The following is a 23,808-nucleotide window of genomic DNA, read 5'->3' as shown; positions in this document are numbered from 1 at the left end:
AGCAAATGGATTGCTAGGCAAATTAACAGCTGGGGTGCATTAGATTTTATGCACAAAATTTTTTGCAACAGTGTTTGTACCTAGCAGTGTCTACATTGTCTCTCTCATTCACACAGGGCTTTGAGCTCCAAACATACTTGGCCATAAAGAAACTGTGTAATTGGAGTGCATTTAAAGGCTTTTGAGCTTATAATACCTATGGAAAAGTGAATGCATACAGAGGACAAATGCTGTATGCCACCTGCTGCTCTGCCAGCATCACGTACAGCAGCATCTTCATTTTCCTGGAGGTCTTCCTTCCCCTTACTAAGCAGGCCCAACCTTTGCTTACAAGGTGCTACAGCTTCTGTCAGTAGGTTTATGTTTAGTTTCAAGGTACTAGGATACCCAAGAGCTAGTGGCATTCAGAGACTTTGATGGCTTTCGAGACAGCTTTTATTAGGGTGTGTTGTGATGGAAAACTTTTTACTATAATTACCTGATGCTGGATGCAGTGCTAAGATTCCTGGCGCATAGGTGTTACGCTGTTGGCTGTCCTCTTTAAAACAGCCTGGGAAGCACTGGTGTGGTGTTTTCAGCTCTTTTGCCCTTCTTCTCAGTACAAGATCAATAAGAACCTCCACAAGACTCTCCACAACTGCACAAAGAGATGTTTTTTGTTACTGGAGACTTCTCTTCTCTTGTCTTTCTTCTCTTTGTTTTACACTGCAGATTTGCATGAATTGGTCAAGACCTTTTTCATTTGTATCATTTTACAAGCCATGCATTGTGCATTATCAGATTTGTAGGTCACCATTAAATCACTAATGTCTAAAGGCAGATTTAATCAAATCAGATGTACTTGACTGGTGCAGCAAAAGTCATTTTCAGATCATTTGGATCATTTGGATGTAAAATTCTCAGTTCTCAAAGACCAAATTTAATATATTGCATAACTGATAAAAAATATACTTAAACCCACATGACTGGGGCTCTACAGGATGAAGATTGGTGTCCCTTGCCAGAAGAACTCCATCATTAGAAGCTTTCAGTTGTATTTGTTTTATTTTTTGTATTTGTTTACTGTATTTGTTTATTAGAAGTCTAGTTGCAATAAATTTCAGCTTGGCTGACAGATATTAAAAGGTGAAGAGTTTAGGTCTTTTTAAAATCCTTCATATGAATTTGAACCATAGGAATAAAAATGTCCTTTTGTCATGGCTGTATTCAGAGATTATCAGTGATAGTCAGAAATTGCTGGTACTATAAAGATTCATGACAATGCTCAGAACAAGCAGAAACCAGCAGTTTTCTTGACTATGGGCAAGAGTCCAAAGCCCTGCATGAACATATAATGAAACTCTTTGAATTAACTTGGATTTTACATTTATAAACATACTGCTCTTGTATGCTCCTGCTCCCATACCCAGAACATCCCACTAGGTGGGGGCAGAAAGTGACACAAGGTGACTCTTAGTGCTGTTGGTCCTCTGGTAATGCTTATATTGTTGCTTAGCAATTGCCTGTGAGCAGTACTCCAGTATTCAACATTCCAACAGCCCTACTAAAAATATGGTGAAAGACCTTTTATATTTTTCCTTTGAGATTCTGTTGAGGCCAGTGTGCAGCACAGTAGCCTTGGGAGTCCATCTGTGTCCTTCCAATGCATCCCTCAAGGTTTTCCTCCCACTCCCTGAAAACATACAGATTAAGTTTAATTGGTAGGACAATGGTGAAAAGAATCTAGACTTGTGATGGACTGGCATCCCATATGTGCTCTCTGTCCCACCTTGTACCCTATGCCTTTGAGACGGCCTCTGTTTTTTTCTGACACTCACCAAGGTCAGCGGCTTTCTAATAATGGATGTGTGGAGGGATTAAGGTCTTTGCAAAATGGGAAGTATAAATTAAAAACTTAAAAAAATTGAATTTGATGTGGATTATATGAGCATGAAACAACATTGTTCACTGTGATCACTGTTGCTTCCTTTGATGTTAGACCTGAGTTTGGCATTGCTGTAGTAGATATTCATAATCCTGTGTCAGTTTTTATATTCAGAAGCCCGAGTTGTCTTCATTACAAATCTTGCTCGAAAATAGGTCGGTCGGTATACTCCCATGCTTCCGTCACTGAGATTTTGGCCCTCCTTTATTTTAGTGCAGCTGATTTCCTCAGGAAGCCCTACTGGAAAAGGGTGGGTCACCATCAGTACCTCCTGATTTCTTCCCTTGCCTTTCCAGGGAAGAAATGTTGGAATTTTTTTTTTGGCAGACCATCTGCAGGAAGCTGTGCTCATGAAAGAGATTTATAAATCAAAGGCAATGGCAACTTTTTGGCATTGTCAGTGTTGTCAAAGCAGCTTCAGGAAATGACAGGGGTACCTTTGTTTTTTGTTCAAGAACAATGAGACAGGTTACAAATGAGATGAGGCCAATCCACCCATCTACAGTAGCTCATGACGTTATTGGTAGCTAATTGATCCAAAAATCGTATTCATCGGTTTCTCGACATAATCCAGTGTAGTAGCTTAGACAACATGGAAAGTCACTAATTCTAGACTCCCAGAAGTCTTTGTGTAAGAGATTGCTTTCTGTTCTCAGTGTTAAATGCACTTCCTTGTGCTTTTGTCCTCTGATACATGTTTTACTGTTTGAGTCTTAAAAGAAGTCCAGTGGATTGACTAAACTCCTCATAGTTATGCTTTGTGTAGTAATGAAAAATTGTACACGGTGTTTTAAAGGTGGTCTTACTATTGCATTTTTTAACTTAATACCCCTTGATTTACATTATATAGTTTAATTATTTTAATATTATCTTTATTAGCCAGTAGCTATATCAACCTGCAGCTCTCAACTGGCTACCCACTGAAGCTAAGCATGGTTGAGCCAGGTTGAGTACTTGGATGGGAGACCTCCTGGGAAGCTGTGGTTGCCGCTGGAAGTGGTGTTAGTGGCAGCAGCGGGGGGTGTCCACCCAGTGCCGGATTAAGGTGATCAGAGGCCCCTAGGCTACATGTTTTGTAGGCCCCCCTCATCCTATTACCAGAAATAAAGTAAGAGAAGTACTGTAACGTGTTCAGAGTAAGAGCTTGCTACCACCGATTCAAACGGAATGTTAATGCGGTACATGCATGGATCACTCACATACACAGGGAGCCCAAATACACTCACACTACAAAAGCCTGTTATGTAAGTACAGCAATACAACGAATACATCAGATTCATAGCCAATCTGCGAGCTGACAACAGAAATCATGCTCACACTTACTTTGAAACCGACAATACACAACAACAAGATCAGCATAGCAGAGACCAATGACCACCCTGTTTGAGCACATTATTTCAAGAACAGCAGAACACTCCCAACTCGTGCAAGTCCATTGCAGTGAATAGACTCAAGTAGATAGACTCAATTGGACCATTATCAGCACAGTGCATAACGTATTCAACCACAGCCTTTCTATGGCTCTCCTACGCTTCGTGTTGAGCCAAGTGTGCGGTTGCATTTTTCCAGTCACTATAGCTTGCGATCAGTCTAGACTGATTATCACTGTCCCCAAATAATTTACATGCAAAACAAAACACTGTACAATCCGAAGGGGAAATAGCAGCCATTCTCTTGACACACACTCACCATTTCTGAGTTTTCTTTTGAAGACGGTTTTAGAGAAATGCCTCTTTTGGTGTTTATGTTGTCTTTCTGATGCTGCAACATTCTCGTCTTGGTTTTTACACGATTTTGGGCCCAATTTAGCCCAGTATGCTCGCATCTGTTCATCTATTTTACCCCAGAATGCTGAGTCCGAGCTATAGGAAGGGGGAGCTGCTGTTACATCCTCTGTTAGCTCCGCAGCAGCAGGTGCAACAGCCATTGCGGCGGCTCGGACATGGCTCGTTGATCTTGTGGAGATGGTGGTGGTGTTTCAGATGGCTCTGCCTCTGACTCATGTTCCTTTGATTCCATTGCGGGAGCTGGCTTGTCCACATGATCGACGTTGATGTAGACTATGCCCAGGCTAGAGCTAGCTGCAGCTAACTTTTTTGGTTGTTGAAGCACTGTTGAAGCGGTTGTTGTAGCACTGGTTGCAACGTTAGCAGTAAACTCAGGATCGGGGTCTGGCTCAGAAAACTTGAAATAAGCAGTCAATCTGGGTATCTTTTTAAGTAGATCCTGCTCACACTGCTCTTTTAACTGCTGTGCTTTTCGTTTTTGTGCCCCACTATCATAACCAACCATTGGTTCACAAATTATTCAATGTTTTTATGGACCAGTGGGGGCCCACAGCTCCGTTTAAAAAAAAAATACCCCAGCCAGTCAGGGGCCCCTGATCAGGCCCACAGGTCCGTTTAAAAAAAAATACTCTGGCCAGTCAGGTGCCCCTGATCAATCCGGGGCCTTTAGGCTATAGTCTATGCTAGCCTGTTCGTTAATCTGCCCCTGCGCCCACACTGCGGTCTGTGTGGGTCCTAATGCAACTGTATAGTGGTAGGGACACTATACTGTAGTGGACGCTGTCTTTCTGATGAGATGTTAAACTGAGGTCCTGACTCTCAGTGGTCATTAAAGATCCCTGGGCATTTCTCGATAAGAGTAGAGAGTAGTCCTGGTGTCCGGCCCAAATTTCCCCCCTCGGCCTTTACCGTGGTCTCCAAATTGTCCCCATGTATGATTGGTTTGCACTTGCCCTGCGATGGACTGGTGCCCTGTCCAGGGTGTACGCTGCCTTGATCTCGTTGCTTGCTGGGTAGGCTACGGCTTTCCACGACACCGTATGGTATAAAGCGGTTTGGTAAATGATATGACATTATTTTTAATTCTTCCTCACATTGTCTTTAGAAGACAAATATCAACATAAATATGAAAGTTTTTTATAGCTTCCTCAAGCTTCCCAACTTCCCAGTAAGTTATGATTTGTTTTGTTACCTCCACATGTTGCCAAATGCCATGATGTGCAAAACTGTTTAAAATGCATATTCTTTGAATGATGTCACTGAAAAGTTTGCCTATGAGTTTTTGTCCGCTGTATATCAGATCTGATAGATGACTGATCATTTATCTGTCCCTGTGTTCAAGTATCATTTTAAAGAAAAATATTATGAAAAACTATCAACATATTTTGTAAGTGCAGTGATTATTTTTCTTTTAGTTCCTAACTAAAACTGGTCAAAAGTGACTGGTGACCACCTTTCAACCATTTGTCCCAATACGTATGCTCATTCACCAGAAATAGGATGATTGAACACAAATAATATTGTTTGAAAATGTCTAAACCAATGCAAAATAATACCCAGAAACAAGCAGAAATTCTTTACTTTTGCCTCATATTAATCTTTGTTTTTGTTCTGTGCACAAAAAATTACATTTCAGTTTAGTCTCAATTCTTACGCTTTTTCCTGTATCAACAACTTATGTAATGTATGTGTTCACATATAAAAGATCCTTTATATACATCATTCTTTTTCCTTTCCACCCATTTCTGGGTCAATTTTAAATTTTTATTCATCATGTTTATAAAGTGGTAAACAACATGTTTTGCGATTTTCACAGGCTGATCTCTGCAATAAAATGCAGTAACTGAATGTGACACTGCTTTGTTACGGTCCTTATGATTTGCTTGGGTTCTGCAGAAAAACCCAGACACAAATGTCTCACAGTAAACATGAAGCTTTTGTTCAGAAACTTAAAAAAAAATAATTTTTAATTTCAGAAAATTTGTTGATTTCAGTCACATGTATTTTGTTTGTAGAGAGCAGTAGGTATGAGTTGCTCATGCACAGCCTTTCCATTTGCAGCAGTCCCAGCTGGTTGCTCATTTGATCAAGCAAAGAAAGCTGACTCAGCTGTTTACAGATAACCTTGTATTTTTTCACATGACTAATAGTAGGCACACTGCCTGTAATATTTGTTGCAGTAATTGGAAAAACCTTGTACAGGACTTTGTTTTCCAGAAATGAAATGACACTTTATTTAAAATGACCATTGAAAAGGGGTGACACATTCCCAAAGATGAGCATTAATTTTTTTCATAAGGTTTCTGTTGGCATAATTAAAAAATGTCTTCTAGCTGTAATTCTCTGTTCATATGCAAGATGTATATAGTAATACTCAAAGATGCATATTAAGTCACAATGTGAAATAATACGTTTTTTACACTAGTAATATCCCACATTTTATTGTAAAAATTAAAAAGACTACTTAAAAAGATAGCTTTGAAACTTGGTGCTTTTTGAAACTCACTTTCAGTTCCGTAGTTAAATGTTAAGTAAGAGAATAAGTTGTTGGTAGTATTTTTTAACTATATAAATACATTTTTTTGCCTGAATAAATTGCAGTGGAATGAGACTAAAGCACTTTTTCAGTAAACTCTATATAAAGTATAAAGTACATTTATTGTTTTATTGCTGTATTTTCAAACATATAAAGAATTGTTTTTAGACTTAGCTTAGCTTTTAATGCTTTCAGTGTATTTTCAGCAAATGGAGAAATGTCTTTAAATTCTTTTGGTGAATGCTAGAGAACCTTGTTTTCATTATTAGGGAAAATAATGGTTTCCACCTAAAATAATTCATACACCTTGTATCAGATCCTTGAATTAATTACAGGCAGGTCTCAGGAAATGTGTGCTCTTAGATTAAAAAGTGTGAACAGGTCTTATCAAAATATGTTGGTACCAACACAAAGAGAGCATAGTTTGCTTATTTATGGCTGTTTGCCTTGAGAGGGAGACAGGAGCCAAAATAACCTCCCTTGCCTTAGCTTTGTCAGTCTGTAAATTGTAATAATTACAATGTTCTATTCTTTTTTTCAAGTGTAGCTATAAAAATTACTTTTCTTTTTTTCCCAAAACAAAATATTTGGAAAAAAATATAACTTTTAAGAACTGTCAAAATTACTACTACAAGTGTGTTATTTCTGAGGCTTTTCAAATAGGCCTGTTTAGATTTGTCACACATTCTTGTGCTTGGAATTTAATGGAATATCCAGTTATTACCTTGACTTCCCATTACAATACTGAAAGATGAAGGATCTGTGGATGTGCTACTCTAATACTTCCACCTTTCAGAACCTGTTGTGCTGTTTAGAGGAGCGGTGCATCTCTCTTCGATGAAGTAGGTAGCTGCGTCAGCATTTGTAGGCTACAAAGGAACAAGTAAAGGTTTATTTGATGCTTAGAAGAAAAGAAACACAACATTTCAGCTGTGGAGCCAGAGACAGAGGAGAAAGTAGTGGTGTGAGGTCGAAAGAGGTGAAGACTGATATGAAGTCAAAACCTGCAAATGAATAGACAGGATTAGAAGGAAACGAGTCTATCGTTGAGAAAACGGGAGTGGTGTGATCCTAGTTTCAGGATAATTGATGTCAAGGCTCATTAGTACATGTTTGCAGACAACTGATAGATCCAGGAAAACAAGTGGCTACTTAACCCTGGACAATTTTTTTCAAATGCCACTTGCCTGTAGCCCATAACGAGTAAGGCAGATTTGAGTGGGCTTGTGTACTGAAAGAATTTTAAGAGGTCTGTAATTCTAAACATACAATCTGAATTATAGGAATGGTTTAGTTGATGTATTTTGCTGTGATGGCTTAAGTCACTTGAAACATTTGCAAGTCGGCAACGTTTTGCGAACAGCTCTTTACCACTGGAATGATAATTGTGGCAGTGACTTCTCATTCCAGGAGACGAGAATTTCTTAAGGGTCGGGATACTGGAAACAAGCTATGAATACTTTTAAAATTGAATGTTGCATTGGACTCTTGCTTTGCAGGTGTTCTGCAGTTCTGCAGGTGGCTAAAATCATGATTTTTGTTAGCCTGTGTAGTTCAGTTAAGATGATGGCTGTAAGCAGTTCATTTGGTCAGGACCAGGGGTTTTCTATTGAGATTTTTAAAGATTGAAAAAATGATAGTGTTTTTTGAACAGTTTTGTGTGAAACTTCTATATATGCTCGATTTCAAAGTTGGATTGTAAATGTCAATTGAATTTGTGATCAGAGGTATTCTTTAGTCCTTTCATTTTTAATTCAAGGGAGCTCCAATGCTATATCTGTTGAATGCCTGTGACTAGTTCCTCTTTGGAGAGCAGGATTCACTTGTTCTCCCTAACTCCATCATCCGCAATCTAGTTTTATGAAGGGTTAAATTATTGTTTAGTCTATTATATATACAAAATACTCAAATTAGTTACTGACTCTTTGTCTTTGCAATGTAATAGTGGATTTATCATGACCAAAAACAAAGTAATGTTCCTGAAACTGTTATTAAAATTATCTGCATTTACCTATGTTTCTGTGGTGCTTAGAAAAAGGCAACGACTAACAAGATACATAAACAAGCACAGCTAGAGTGTTTAACAAACTGTTAATTGTGCACTGAAGTCAGGAATGTGATAAAAATTCCATATTATTGCTGAAAATGTATTTGATGGAACCTAAAACCAACTGTACACTTTTGGAGCTTTCAGCTATGTTATGTTGGATTCGTTGTAAATATTTTAACTTCTGGGTTCCACAGGCTTTAGATGAAAAGGAAAATGTACTGTATAAAAGCATAATAATCTAGTTTGTTAAGTTGACTTTTTAGTTTTTTTTTTCATCTCATTGGTTTTGTTTTGTCTTCAGGGAATGCAAAAAGCATTTATTGTGCCAATAACTTAAAAAGCTGTGACAAAGTTTAGAAAAGGCTTTTGACATTTTCATTTCAGGTTATTTTGGTGCATATTAATTTGTTCAGCAGGTTTCTTTTCTGAGTAACTAGCAAAGTGTTGTTTTTTTAAATAATAGAATGATTTTGCTGATGTTGATTATTTAAAAAAAATCATTTAAACTTGTTTTTTCCTGGAACATGTGCAACACTTATCAGTTTTGTAGTCTGTATAACATCTGAGAAGCAGAACCACGTGGTAGGCTGTGAACTTGGCTACACATTGCTTTCTTTACAGAATTACTAAATACACATTTAGCATAGACAGAGTAGGTCAGAATTATTGCTGGAATGCAAAAAATACAACACAATTATCGGTTATCGGAAGGAATACAGTTGAAGAAATGTGATGGTCAAGAACGTAAAGAATTTTAAAATATATTTACTTCCTTTGGCTATTCCTAAGTTCTTGATCTGAAGAATTAGAGAAATAAATTTCAGGTTGTACAGTATATTGCAGCATCACATTTGAAGTTTTTTGAGGGTATTACTTCCTATGTCTGCCTGAACATGGAGCTTTGCACAATAAAAGGAATACTGTGCAAGTGCAACAGATGAGATGTACAGTGGTGCTATATAGTTTGTGAACCATTTAGAATTTTCTGAATTTCTGCTTACATTTGACCTAAAATGTGGTCAGATCTTCATCTAAGTAATAAAAATAGATAAAGATAACCCAATAAAACAAATAACACAAAAGGATATACGTTTTCATTCATTTACAGATTAAAATCATCCAACATTAAATGTCTTTGTTGGAAAAGTATGTGAACCTATGCTTTCAGTAACTGGTGTGACCCCCCTTGAGCAGCAATGACTTCAACCAAATGTTTATGCTAACTGAGGTTCACATACTTTTTCTGACAAAGACATTTAACACATTTTGTGTGTTATTTGTTTTGTTTTGTTCTCTTTATGTATTTTCATGATTTAGATAAAGATCTGATCACATTTTAGGTCAAATTTATGAAGAAATTCAGAACATTCTAAAGGGTCTAAACTTTCTAGCATCAATGTATTAAGTTTTTGGGAAAGAAAAATAAAAACAATTTTCTACATGTTTAGAAGCTGATTTCTGCTATGCTCTGTTTGCACAGCACATGCAAGAATGTGTCACTTGGTACCTATCAATGGCCGAAGTCAAAGCTGGGGAAGACTCAACTGTATGGATAGTGGTCTAGGAGTAATAGTTTGCTTAGCCATTTGGTGATGCATCAAACAAGGCATTAATTTGCCTTTCAGTGTACATTAATGCCACAAAGCTTCTGGCTACATGTGGAAGATAGAGGTTTGTGATATGGCTGGTCATTTCTTTTTTGTAAAGGGCTCTACGAATCCATTCTAGTGGGTAACAGGGATATTTTTTTACAAAGCAAAGGATTAAAGGATGCTAAGCCTACTGTATGTTTAATTAGGCAGGATAAATACTGACAATACTTATTACTTTGCACCTGTGTCTACATATGTATGCTACCAGCTTTTGCAAACCTGTGGTACACCAATTTTGATTTTAAAAGCCTTACACTTATGTATTTTTCCATTTAAACTCCAACCCATTTATTACAGAACGTTAACTGAATTAGTATAGGATATTTATTAGCTTTTGATCAGTTCCTTCTCTGTCTCTTATAGGATGGTTCTCTGGGAAACATTGATGACCTGGCTCAACAGTACTCCGAGTATTATAATACCTGTTTCAGTGACGTGTGTGAGAGGATGGAAGAGCTGCGCAAACGCAGAGTGTCTCAAGAAATTGACATGGTAAGAGAAGCACTAGTATTCTCTGTCTTCTGTAGCTTAGTGTCCTGAGGCTCATCATCTGGCTGCATGCACAGTACCTTCAATACCTTTCATTTACTAGTCTGCATTATTTTAAGGGTTCATCAGTATTGGTCTGTTTCACAGTAATTCAGAAAATTGAAATTACCATTGTATTTGTTAGTCATACACTTCAAATACAATCATATATCCATATTAACACAAATTATCTTGGTTATGTACACTTGACTGTTTGTATCGGAGTGATTGGGTACAGACAACAAGACATTTGACCTGTTGAATTTAAAGCTTGCTGAAAATCAACACATAAAAATACAGGAAAGAACCAATATGCCCATCTTAATTATAAAATAATACTCCTTTGTCCTTAGAATGTTTGAGTCTAGACTAGTTCACCTCAGATAGCCACATCCTCTTTAGCAATGAATTAAAGTTTTCATGGATATGCAGAACAATACAACTGTTAATGTGAAAAACAGACCAATGATTGATGTGGAGATACATGTATGATACAGTAGTATGGCTGGGAGTGTCTAGTCACTACAGAACTCCATGTGTAGTGATTGGTGGCAAACTAAGCATACAGCGCTACATTGATCAGGTCTCAGGACCTCACTTGCTGTACTTCCTGCAGACTTATCCTGACATAACATTTCATAAGGACAATGGCTTTTTTGCAAGATGAGAATGTAGAGACTTGAGCCCCATTGATTATCTGTCCAGTGATGTGCAACAACCTGTGGCATCAAGGGATCAGAGACTAGTGAACAGAAGGTACAAGTTTTTCCAGGTTTGACAAGAGGATCAGATTTGATGCAAATAATACATCACAATCTGAACAAAAGTGAGAAAACACTACTAGCCTGTGACTTTCAATGTAGATCCTCATATTGATCATTCACATTGATGATAAATGTTATCCAACATAAAGGTATAATTAAACTCGTATTTGTTCAATACAGTGTTGGAGCACCTGCTGCAAATAAAATGTACTTTACATTTTCTTGATACATTTGTGAATTTGATGCCTTTTATAAATGTTTCTTCTGATGCTCAGTACAGTATAAATATTAGAACTTCTTTAAAAAGAAAAGAAAAAAGTCATAGAGAATATTTTCTGTGAATTCCTAATTTAATCTAGATAGTATTTTTACATAACTTAACCAGAAGGAAATTAATAGATACACGGGCCTCATTAGACTACTTCCCACTGATGGCTGATATGCAGTGCCCTTTGGCTGTCATTGCATCACCCAGGTGGGTGCCGAACATTGGTGGTGGAGGGGAGTCCCCATTGCCTATAGAGAGCTTTGAGTGGAGTGTCCAGAAAAATACTATATAGTTGTAAGGAATTATTGTTATCGATTTATATCAGTCTTCGGATGAGACGTAAAACTGAGGTCCTGACTCTCTGTGGTTTGTAAAGATCAAAGGGCATTTCTCGAAAAGAGTAGGGGTGTTACTCTGGTGTCCTGACCAAATTTCTCAATGGCCTTAACCAATCTTGGCCTCCTAATAATTCCCATGTATGAATTGGCTTCAACACTCTTTTCTGATCCATGTAAAAGGAAATTCTCTGAAGATCAAGTTGCAGTAGTGCTTTTGTATTACAATACAAGTAAATTTTAATATAAAAATATAATACTGGATATGCTAGAATGGGGTTTCTGCATCAGTACACAAGAGCTGCAAAGGAACAACTAAAGGTTGATTCCAAAGCTGAAACCTAAAAGAAAAAGCTAAGTTTAGTATGTTAAGCCTTCCTTAGCTCACATCTTAGCAATCAAAAGTTTTATTTATTTGTCTGGTTTTCAGCATGGAAAAATCTTTACCTTTTTCTTCATAATATTTAGTATGTTCACTAAGATGTTCTTTTTTGCTTTTAAAAGGATAATTCTGTCAGATTTGCTTGTCATTTCTGTTTGTATTCCTGGGAGATGCAGTTATGTTCATGGGTAATTATACTCAGAAGTGAGTTAATGGCCATGTAGTCATTAGTACGTGACGTGAATTAAGTGACGAACAATCAAGTGAATGGATGGAGGATGGAAAGTAAATTGTGAAAAATGTTACAACCTGATTGAGGTGATTTCCAGTGTTTTATTGTGATTGATGACAATATTTCTGAATTGAATCCAGTTTTAAAGATTATGATTAAGATTGAAGTGTGGTTTAAAAATACTTTATTATTTCTATCTCATTGGTATTGCTATGCTAGATGAGCTTTGTACAGTACATTATATTGTATTGAAAATTGCATAATGTACTAAATGTGTTGTATTGTTTTCTCATGTTGTCATTCACAATAAATTTCTGAATCATTTTAACAGTGGGAGTTATCACTTGCACACATATTATGATGTATTCCATGATCATTTAAATGACTGTTTAGATATTTTCACCAAGTTATGAAGAAGTTAATAACTTTTACCAGTTTCTGTATTAATGTCTGAAAGTCCCATCAAAACATCCCTCCTGATAATTGAAAATTTCAAACAAGTTCCCAAATTAACCAGTTGTTAATTATCCAGTTTTTATTCTGTTTCTTTTGACAAATCTTAAAGTATTTACAATTTACTTTTGTAGCTAAAATTATTAAGCAAGAGGGAGCCATATAACATTGTCTTTAGTGAGGCTGTTTCTCTGACCTACTGTACTGTATGTTACGTTTTGCTGCTGATTACTGATAGGCACACTACATAGAAATACAGTACTTCTGTTTGGCTGCGATTGGCCAATGAGAAAAACATCCAGAAGATTCTTGAAAGAAGTCAGACTTCAACAATGTGGCTAGGTAGCATGTTCCAGACAACTACAAGCCTTTGTGCAGAAGTACAAACACCTGTTATCAGGGGGCACTTTAATCCTAATAGATTTAAAGTCTGATTGTAAGATTTCTTTGTTTTATGGTTATTAGTGAAAATATTTTGGAAGAAATTCATTTCCATTCTGATACTGTTCAAACATTGCTGTTTTTACCAACAGTTAATTCCTGGAGCAGTACATGTTATTTACTTAGGGAATCTAGTAAATATAAAGCAGACCTTTGCTAAGAAAGACTGCTCATATAAACAGGCAGATAATATGGTTTTAAATTTTGTTATGCAGTATTTACTTGATTATAATTCTGCACATTCTGAAACATAATGATTGTGAGAGCCTCTTTTTGCAGTTTTGCAGTTCATTTAGCTCCTCTCTTAGGCTGGTTAAATGCACCTAGATTGAATTGATTTTCAAATAGACACACTGTCATGGACACAGTAGGCTTTCCTAAACTTAAATGAAGGAAGTGAAACAAATGCCTGTTGCAAAGTGTGTATAGCCAAGATAATGATATAATGAGGTTGGCTAACCATCTATCCAAATACCTGTTGTAAAAATTACTTTAAATTAGTGTAATAAAGCCCAATTAGCCCAGATTATCTTTTTACTTATCTGCAATCAGCAGCAGTTTGATTTTGTCAAAGCTAAATGGGTCATCGTTAATCCTGTTTCCCATTTCCCCCTTGTCACTGTTCTAGATTAGACAGGGGCTCCATATACTATCTTTTTTTATTTATTGCATATTGCCAACCAAGAAGGCTGACTTTTTGGCAGTAGCTTGCAGGTAATAGAGCTGATGTCTAAAGTCATGTTCAGCAGACTGCAACTCTGCTTGAAAGCTCCACATAGCTGCGTAGGGCTAAGTTAAAATGTAGCGCTGATGTGGTCAGCCATGTTTTTTCCATGTAGAATGCAGAGCTAGTTTAGTTTTATGTGTAAGAGGTACAAAGATTGCCTCTTTAAAAGAACGATTTGCTGTGGTCATTCTTTTATAGTTTTACATGCAGCCTTAGATAGTAAGTGTTGTGAAAGTTTTACATTTTGAGCCCAAAGTTGTGGAGGAACCGGTATTGGCTTCCCAGATTTGACTTAAAACAACTCATTAACATAATAATTTATATTTAACTATGTCATTAACTTATAGTGTGTATCTCTGTTTAAGGTCAGTTCTTAGCACAGCTGATGCTAGTTACAAAATAGCAGTCGACTCGCATTTTACACAGTAGTTAGGTTCCTGACATAGCGTGTATACCCCAAATCACATATAATCAGAACACCCTCCTTAGACCTTCCTTTCCCCCTCCCTTAAACAAGTAAAATCAATCCTAAGTATATAAGTATGTGTATATATGTACTCTAAAGTATTATGAAAACAGTAATACTCACTGTACTGTACAGTATACAAAAATAGATCAAATAAAAGTTTGATAATAAAATACCAGGAACACAGCAGATGTATAGCTTTCAAGAGTAGCCTTCTCTCTGTCTCTAATTGCACAAATTAAAGATTCATTCTTGCCATGCATACACTTACCCCTATATTTGTACCAAACTGGTCACTATCATCCCATCCCTTAACTTATTCAAAATCTTTATTTTTAACTCCCAATTCGGGCACTTTTCTTGACTTGCCTTTCCCCTTCATACATGTTTCTTTCCTGTTCATGCTTGTTTTTTGTTTACAAGTCGTATTGAGGGTGATGCTGCATGATAAAGAAAACACAGATAAAGAAAGCAGCACCATGCTATATTCTCTGTAACTAGTTCACAAAGCATAGTTCAGCTGTGTGCATCTCCAGATTCGAATTTGTGAAATTTCCCACATTATTCAATTTTTCATTTATTTTTTCCGTCACCAACTGCATATACACGAATTTAGTGTAAAACATGCATCTGCTGTAAATATTGCAAGATGGTTTTTGAACAGTTACTTTTCATGTGATCAGCTATGAGAAATTTCTTATTTATTCACAGTGATTCCTACTTTAGGATTAGGGATAGGGGTATGTTTAAGGCTGTGGTTCAAGTCAAGTTTAAGGTATTTTTACTAATATCCAATTAATTATTAATGTGTCAATCTTAATTTATAAATTCTTTCTGAATGCCATTTGCAACTTGGAATTTTAGGTAAAGGGAAGAAAATTTCACTTATGTTTTCTTTAAATTAAGAGAAGAATCTGCATCTTTGCCTTTTTTTGTTGCTGCAAAGCATTATTGTGAGATGGAAAAGGCAGTTGTACACAGTCATAACATATCATAACATGGCAGGTGAAGTAGTAGATATCTTCTGAGTAATGGAGTTGCTAGGGACTTATGACACCAGCAACCATGCATTTTAGGGCCTGCAGTGATAATCTGGCCTGCCACAGAGAGGTAAAATTAAATCCATTGTATGAAAAACATTGAGAAGGAAACTTCAAGATATGAAATTTCCATAGCAATAAAACAGTTTTCCCTCTGAGGTATAGTTCATATTCTCCTGGCTAAAATAGTTTTATATTCTCAAGATCCAACTGTTCTATGTAGAGTGCATTAGACTGAGTCTAGTTATTTATTTTTACCTTCATTTTTTTTAAAGCAACATTTCCTCTATAGTCAGTGACTCAACAGAGTGCTCCCTGTTTAAACAGTCTACGTCTCCAGAAGATGGTTTGAAAGTTTTTGTAGTCAAATAGTTCTATACTTTTGGCTCACCATCATCTGGCTCACTGTTTGACCTTTCAAGAAAGTATGGCAATACTGTACATTACATTAATATTTGTTATTTCCTGTTGCTGTCTGTTTTGCTTCAAATAATGTTCCAGACTTAGCATTAAAAATGATACCAAATCATTTACCATTAAGAACAAGCTCAAATTACCATGTTGATTTAAGGAATCAATGGGAAAGGTTTTCGATTACTAGTATTGCTACAATCCCATATACCATCTCACATACTGTAGGCATGTTAGGATAATATAAGGTAAATTACAATTAGTATTGTATTTTTACATTGAGACTATGGGACCCCCAAAATACTCTAAAACAAAATTCCATAATTTCTTCTTTATAGTAAATATCGGGATTTAAGTCTGAAAGTTAAATTTGAACAGTGGTTCTGAATGTTTGCATACATGTACATTTTCACATTTATCAGTTCATTCCAATTTAAAATACTGTACATTCTCTGATTTGTTTAGCTTTCCGCAGTAAACTGAAATGGAATAACATCCTGAATTTTTAGTTTTTATCATGTATCTGAAAGGCTGAAAAGAACTTGATTCATGCATTGAATTTTTTATGTGTTGTTGTAAGTGTATTTGTAACTTGATGAATGGTAGTTTATACAAGAGTAACTGTATTCTCTGCAGCAATCAAATGTCTTGTAAAGTGTAAAGTTTCATATAGTAGAAACTATTTCATTGATGCTGAAATGAAATTTCGTTTGGGGCGGAGCGGTGGCATTGTGGCTAAGGATCTGCGCCTGTGGCTGGAAGGTTGCCGGTTCAAATCCCGCGGCCCGCAGAGGAATCCTACTCCGTTGGGCCCCTGAGCCCTTAACCCCAACTGCTCCAGGGGCGCTGTACAATAGCTGACCCTGCGCTCTGACCCCAAGCTTCTCTCTCTGTCTGTGTGTCTGTGTCTCATGGAGAACAAGCTGGGGTATGCGAAAAAGACGAATTTCTAATGCAAGAAATTGTATATGGCTAATAAAGTGATCTTATTTTATCTTATATCTTTAAGAAAAATTTAGCCTAGCTAAATTGTTACTGTTGTTATGCAACTATTGTTATATTTGATGATGCATATATTTCACATAGGAACAAGTAAAGGTTTATTCCATGCTGAAAAGAGAAGAAAGGAAACACAACCTTTTGGATGTGGAACAATCTTCGGGTGTGTGGGGTATATTTCACATTTGTAATAGTTTATAATATAGCATCAAAAATGCATTTAGTACAAATCTTATATTTGTGTACTGTAGATAGTTTCTTAGACTTGATAATGCTATAAGAAGCTATGGATAAAAATGCAGAGTTCTGGAATTGTGTGCATTAAAAAAAGGGTTAATTTTTAAAAATAAATTAATAAGTGATGTACAAAAGGTTCAGTGTAGTAACAGTCAACACGATAGAAGGTAGAGGACAAAGAAACAACTAAGATGCATAATTACCTAGTACCTTATCAGCCTTGTAATCTGCTTGGAACAAGATCGCAAAAAATACCTTCTACAGTCCTCTTGTATAGTCACTTATCCTCAGTGGTCTTTGCTTCCTTGGTGTCTTGCCCGCTTGGAAACTGGCTCTGACTTTGCTCCCAGGTGTGTCTGACACACATAATCACTCCCTCCTAAATTCAGCCGAGTTCTCTCTGGAGAATATATGCATATGTATTTTTTTCCTTAAATCTGAGTCTTTCGGGTCTAACACATGGAATCAGTCAAACTTTTCCTCTTCTCAATGCTATTTATATGTTTATAAAATTGAAATCTATATGTTGTACAAAAGGCCTTCAAGGCTCCTCTGTGAAAGCTCTAACTTAATTTACAGCATGTGTGCGTTGTGAATATATCTTACGCTGTCCTTTCATACAAAACTACATGCCCAGAGACAAGTGTGCTCTAGTGTCTCAAAGACACTTTAAAAAGTGGCAGGTAATGTTTGGGGACTTTTGGAAATAATTAAATATTTAAATTGAAAACCTAGGTGAAAGCATTGTTAGGAAAGGCATACATCATGGTTGATTTTGTCCTTTTAGTAATGTCATCAAAAATTAATTCTGTGATCTTTAAATTCCTTCCAGTGTAAATTACATTTTTTAAGGACTGAAAGGCAGCTCCTTATGTCACTCAAAATATGAAAATGCATTACCAAAAGCACAATATGTTTAACTGGAGACAAGTGGAATTTGGGAAGCACTACTTTCTTATACGCTGAGTCCAAGTTTAAAATAAAGATAACCCATTAAAATTCCATTTAAGACTTTGTATCTCTGGACAAGATGTGGTAGCACCAGCAAATTATGACAGTCCTACTCATTGCATTGATATTAAATACAGAAATCAGAGTAACAAAGAAAACTACTTATAGAAGTTATAAATATGGCAAATCAACTACCTAACACCTAGCTGCTGTAACCTAACAGCAGGCATAATTCAAGTAAATTATAGATATGTATTTTTGCAGTGTTGTGCACAAGAAGTAGAAAAGCCCCTTTAGTCAAATATTGAAAGCCACAATAACAGCTTGTTTGAAGATGATTATTAATAGAAACAATTTAAAAAGGATCAGTTATCTTGGTATGTATTTAGTCCTAGAGGTGTGAAAGAATGTGGAGACAGTTCATTTAAGACTCACTTGGCTTCCTTGAATTTAACTATATAAAAGGTATTTATCCTTTAAAAATTCTTAAGTCACTCAAAGGTTTTAATAAACAGAAAAGTCTTTAATGGGATTCATTAAAAGTGCCAATACTTTTTGTTTAGTGTGTATAATTATGCTTTTGTGTAGTGAGTTTTGATCTTTATTTAATCTTAATATTAATATTTAATTAAAGAGATACTATAGAATCATTCCCCCTAGGTAGTATATGGCATGAATAAATAAAGAGTGAAATATCAAATCTCTTTTTTTTAATTTGAGCTGCTCTTTTTGCATGTCAGTATTAACCAACATATTAACCCTACTTTTTATCAGGATTAGCAAATATCCATGTCAACAAGTAATTCATTTCATGCTGAAAATATAGAAAGAACTGCAGTTTTTTTTTTACTGTTGAGCTTTCTTCAGGTGTGTGTGAGAGAGAAAAGGTCCAGTTAGAGGGAGTATTTTTACTCACTGGGACCCCTTCAAATATCTGGATCTGTTTTTATGACAATATTATTCAAAATAATATTGTTCAAAAACTGGTTCAAAAACTAGTTCAAAAACTGGTGTACATGCCATATTAATATGAGGATTTTAGCCACAAAGCCTTAAAGTGAAGTTTTTAGCACTCATGTAATGTAATCACTGATAGGGAAAGGTGGATGCTATGCCTTTCTAAATGATTTCAACCTATTTGGTATTTGGTTAGAATAGTTGTCATTTGTTGAGTCCCTCACAATTCAGCTGAGGCTCTTCATCAGGCACTACATATTTCTGTCTGGGCCTCTTAACCACAGTGGAAAACCCTGCTTTACATATTAGCCCACATGGAAAAGCAATAGCAGCTGCATTTAAGACGTTCTGTGGGTTAGATTTAATTTAGAAACTGGAAAACATTTCAACCAAGTATAGCTGTGGAAAAAGTCTGTCCTTACTTGCCATGGAATACAATTATTACATGCCTCAGTCCTCCTTAAGCGAACTGGGAAGTTCAGTCCAATCAGTAATCTAAGGATTTATTGTTTGTTTCTTCAGACCTGCTTACTATGTATGGTTGCTAAGTACTCTTCTTCTGAGCTTTTGTAACTTGAGCTTTTTTCAGGAAAAAATACGTATTTCATGGGCAGAGAATGAAATACTTATTTTTAAGAGACTTGCAGTATGAGGATGGGACTCACATGTTTAGATGTTTTTCTTCTTAAATATTTCTGGATTCAGAGACTTTGTACCTTATGTGAATTTCCACACTTGCTGAACTATCATCAGCATAGCGAAATGATGGTTTTCAGGAGAGCCACAGACCAGGCCTATTAAAAATACAACCAAGAAGTGTGGTTTTCTTTCCCTGAGTTTTTCCCTTGTGATTTTTAAGAGTGGTGTCTCATTAATTATTGGCATTTATCCTGTGTTCTAGGAGAAGGTAGACACGAGCAGCACATTGCTTCAGCTATGGCCCCAGGTTGAAGTAAGTGTTAGATTTTCAGGATTCCTATTGGGTTATGGGGGCTTCTTTCATGTTAAGGTGTCAGGTGATTAACAGCCGAATGTACTGTGATGCATTGTCTTTCTACAGGAGTCCCAAGAGTTCAGCAGCACCCTGTCCACGCCTGAGACAGAAAAGAAGTAAGTCTGTGCCTCATGCCAATAGCCTTTCCTTTAGTGAAACAAAGAGGGCAGTGTAAAATAGACCTGAACTACAGCTCCAGAGGTCCTCAAATATTATGAGCAGGCTTCCATTCACATATATTTTGATCTTAGACTGTGTGTATTTTCAGTGGTGCAGAAACATAATGATTTTGTAATGGACAGCCAAGCCTACTTGACACACATTTTCAAGAGTTTTGTTTTTCTTTGCTTAATAATATAAATAAAATTATGATTAACATGCATCATAAGATGTGAGAAAAAAAAGCAAAAAACAAAAAGTGAAGTTTCTGTCCTTAGCAGATATGTTTCCACACCAAAGTATTACAGAATACTATTGAACTATGAATATTTTGGTCATTTTGAATCTGAAACTGGACAGAAAAGAGTCACTGAAGGATTCAGGCTCTCCATGCCTTTGACCCTCCCAAGTGGGGCTCCAAACGGGAGGAAGAAACGCATCCTGTGGAGTCAGTGTTTAATTTTCTTTGAATCGCTTTCTTTTTGAATACCAAGTGACTAAAATGTAACTCATCATCACTTTTTCTTAGTCTTCCTCCATCAGCAGGCGGAAACGGTGCTTCATACTTCCTGCTGACCTTGTGTCACGTTTCAGAAAACACCCATTTACAAAGACCAAACTTCCTTCCGCCTTTTGTCTCTTCATCTAGATGGAGCATCTAAAGTAGGGAAAGAAAAACAAACTTCTGACCTGGACCCTTTCCAGCAACACAAACATGCAAACAAGTCACAAAAAGGGACACTTGTAGACTCTGTACACTCATGCATACATTTTTTAGATACATGTGTCACAGACCTTAGAAAGCCTTGAACTGCGACACATTGAAAAGATGCTCTTTTTTTTTTGGAAGTCTCTCACATGAGATGGTCACTAGGGGAACAAACTGTTTCCAATCTCTGCTAGACCTAGACAGTACCAAGTTTTAGTAATCTTCGTCTTGTCTTCTGGTTACTAGAAATGCATTGGTAAGATAGGGTAAACCAAACAAACCATTATTCCGTTTGGTGCACCAGGAATCATCAATGACAATTTGTGTACTTCCTGCATATTATATTCAATGAGGTCAAAAGATGCAGCTTGTACGGTAAGATATCTAAAGATAATTTACTACATTTAATCAGTTTATGTTAGCAGATTTATTTGAAATAGTATGCCCTCCAGTTCTTTAATTTTCTTGAAGCTTGTCACAGATCTCATGTCAGATTAGGATGAAATAGGTCAGAACATGATAAAGACAGTATAAAGTGTTGCGCCCTGGGTAATAAGAGAAAGTATGGCAATAACAAATCAAGAAGAGGAGTGGACTTTCAGTAGGTTTTAAAAGAGAGAACTGTGAATTCACAATTGGTGATAGGGAGTTTCTAAAAATGTAAGGGACCAGAAAATAATACTAAGTTACTGTTATTTTTCATTGGTTTGTGGTATGTAACTCATGTTTGTGGTATGTCTTTGGTGAGTAGTGAAGTGACATTAAAATACTTAACCTGAAAGTTTAGTGGAAATAATTGCAGCACGCAAATCGTAAATTGGCCTTCTCTAAAAAAATATGTATTGTTGTCTGGAGGGCTTTTCTAGCAAAGTTCCTTTGCTAGGCACATATCCCTTATTTTTTGTGAGATTAACATTTTAAAATATATTAACACAATCTAGTACTCTTGTTTTCAAATCTACTTAAATGTAGGCTCAACAGTATATCTTGTGCCTGGTTTTTCTGTACCTGGAGGTGTCAAGAGTGAAGAATAGCCCCAATATGATCAGAATGTGGGTGATGGTGTAAGAAAGAAAGATAAATAGTTTATGCATCCGAACAACATCTCCTGTCATTGTAAAAGGTCTAACAGCATATAAGAGTACTGTTGGATCTAAAAGCCAAATGGAAAAACAAGAAATCCAAATAAAATCCAGCCACCTTGACTTCTGAATAGCTCATCCTGCCTGTCTTCCTTTTTATATTAAATGTACTGTGTGAGGACTAACTTAATTGTTCTTCTGAGAATACTGCTATTTTTGTACTGGCTTCTGAGCAACAGGATCTCCTTTTTGACGGATGTATTCGAAACCCCTTGGGACAGTTGTGTTTTTCTCACTGGGAGTGCTTAGACAGTGAAATTGAAAGGTGGAAGTGGAATTGATTTTCTGCTGTATTGACAAGAATTTCCATATTGGGGATTTTTTTCAGTACTTGCAAAATTCAAGTTTTTTTTCATATTTGATTTTTAATTATGATTTTAAGACAGTATTTCTTTTATGTTTTTTATTACTATGCTCAGTTTCTAAGCTCTTTAATGTGATTATATACATTTATTTTGTCTTATTTCAGATCTTTGAAATGGCAAGTAATGAACTTAAATCTCGGATTCTGTAAAAAAATAAATGAAATTCTGTGTGAAATTTATTCCTCACAATGTGTGCACTTATTTTTTTTAGAAAGCTGTGATGGGCTCTTACAAGTCACAAATCATGCGCTATAAGAACAACCTACACGGATAAATATCTAAAAGTTCACTTGAGAACACAAGGTTGCATTCAGAAAAATGTATTCAGTGCCAATTTTAGAAATGCGGGCAAAAGCCTTTCCATAAATATTTAATTTACAGACTCTGAGATTAATTACTTTTTACAGTATTTTTCTCTTACATGTTGCATTTATATGAAGCTTTTCTCTTTGGTCTAAATCAGTGGTTCTCAAACTGTGGTACGCCACTGTGGTACGCCATATGACCCTGGAACTTTGTTGTTTGCGCTGAAAAATCGGGACAGGTTTTCATATTTTCTATTTTCATACATGTCGAATACGCAGTCTACGTACTACGCTACAGCGCATGCTAATACTTGAGTGGACACAGAGATACGATATAATTCTATACCACTCTATAAGAATGCGCGCTACGAACGTCGTAAGTGACCAATTTTATTTTAAAAAATAGGGAGGTAGGAGAATGTGCGTGATTTTGGAACAGTGCCAATGTTGTAAACACAGGAATGCATAGAAATGCCTGCTACGAACGCTGGTAATCTTGTGAGCACAGGAAAGCGTGATAGATAACAGAAGAATATTTAAGAACTGTTCTAGTTTAATTTGAGAAAAATACACCGAGCATCTCTGTGTTTCGCTCCCATGCGCATGAAATAAAAACTTCTTTTAACTTCTGAGACAGACTCCTGAAACAGAAATGGGGAAAAATGCAAGCTTGCGGATTGCTAAAGCAGGTGAGCCCCACACTATTTTTGAAGAACCTTATTTACCGTTAGTAAAAGAGCTGACACGTATTATGTGTGGAGAAAAAGCTGCTAAACAGCTCGATCTGCTGCCCCCTCTGAAAGACGCAGTCACTCATAGAATTATTGAAATGGCGGATGATATCAAAAGTACGCTGATAGAGCGCGTTAAGATGAGCAGATGCTTTTCACTGCAATTAGATGAGTCTGTTGTCAATTTGGCCAATTTGCTCGTTTACGCTAGATACGAGTTAGATCCCATGAGGACTTTCTGTTCTGTAAGCCGCTACCAACAG

The 23,808-nt window shown here is 36.4% G+C and overlaps 1 protein-coding gene across 2 annotated transcripts in view; it reads left to right on the top strand.

Annotated features, from left to right (window-relative positions):
• The window catches only part of sash1a (SAM and SH3 domain containing 1a), a 392,361-nt gene that overhangs the window by 309,541 nt on the left and 59,012 nt on the right, over positions 1-23,808 (top strand). For both annotated transcript variants that reach the window (XM_088933877.1, XM_088933868.1), the window contains exons 2-4: positions 10,313-10,441; positions 20,042-20,092; positions 20,201-20,250. In XM_088933877.1, the coding sequence (XP_088790003.1) occupies positions 10,313-10,441; positions 20,042-20,092; positions 20,201-20,250 (230 nt within the window). The remainder of the gene's footprint in view (positions 1-10,312; positions 10,442-20,041; positions 20,093-20,200; positions 20,251-23,808) is intronic.

This window comes from Atractosteus spatula, chromosome 2, assembly GCF_055471065.1.
Source record: "Atractosteus spatula isolate fAtrSpa1 chromosome 2, fAtrSpa1.hap1, whole genome shotgun sequence".
In the NCBI taxonomy this organism is placed as follows: Eukaryota; Metazoa; Chordata; class Actinopteri; order Semionotiformes; family Lepisosteidae; genus Atractosteus; species Atractosteus spatula.
This window is presented reverse-complemented; position numbering and strand designations above follow the sequence as displayed.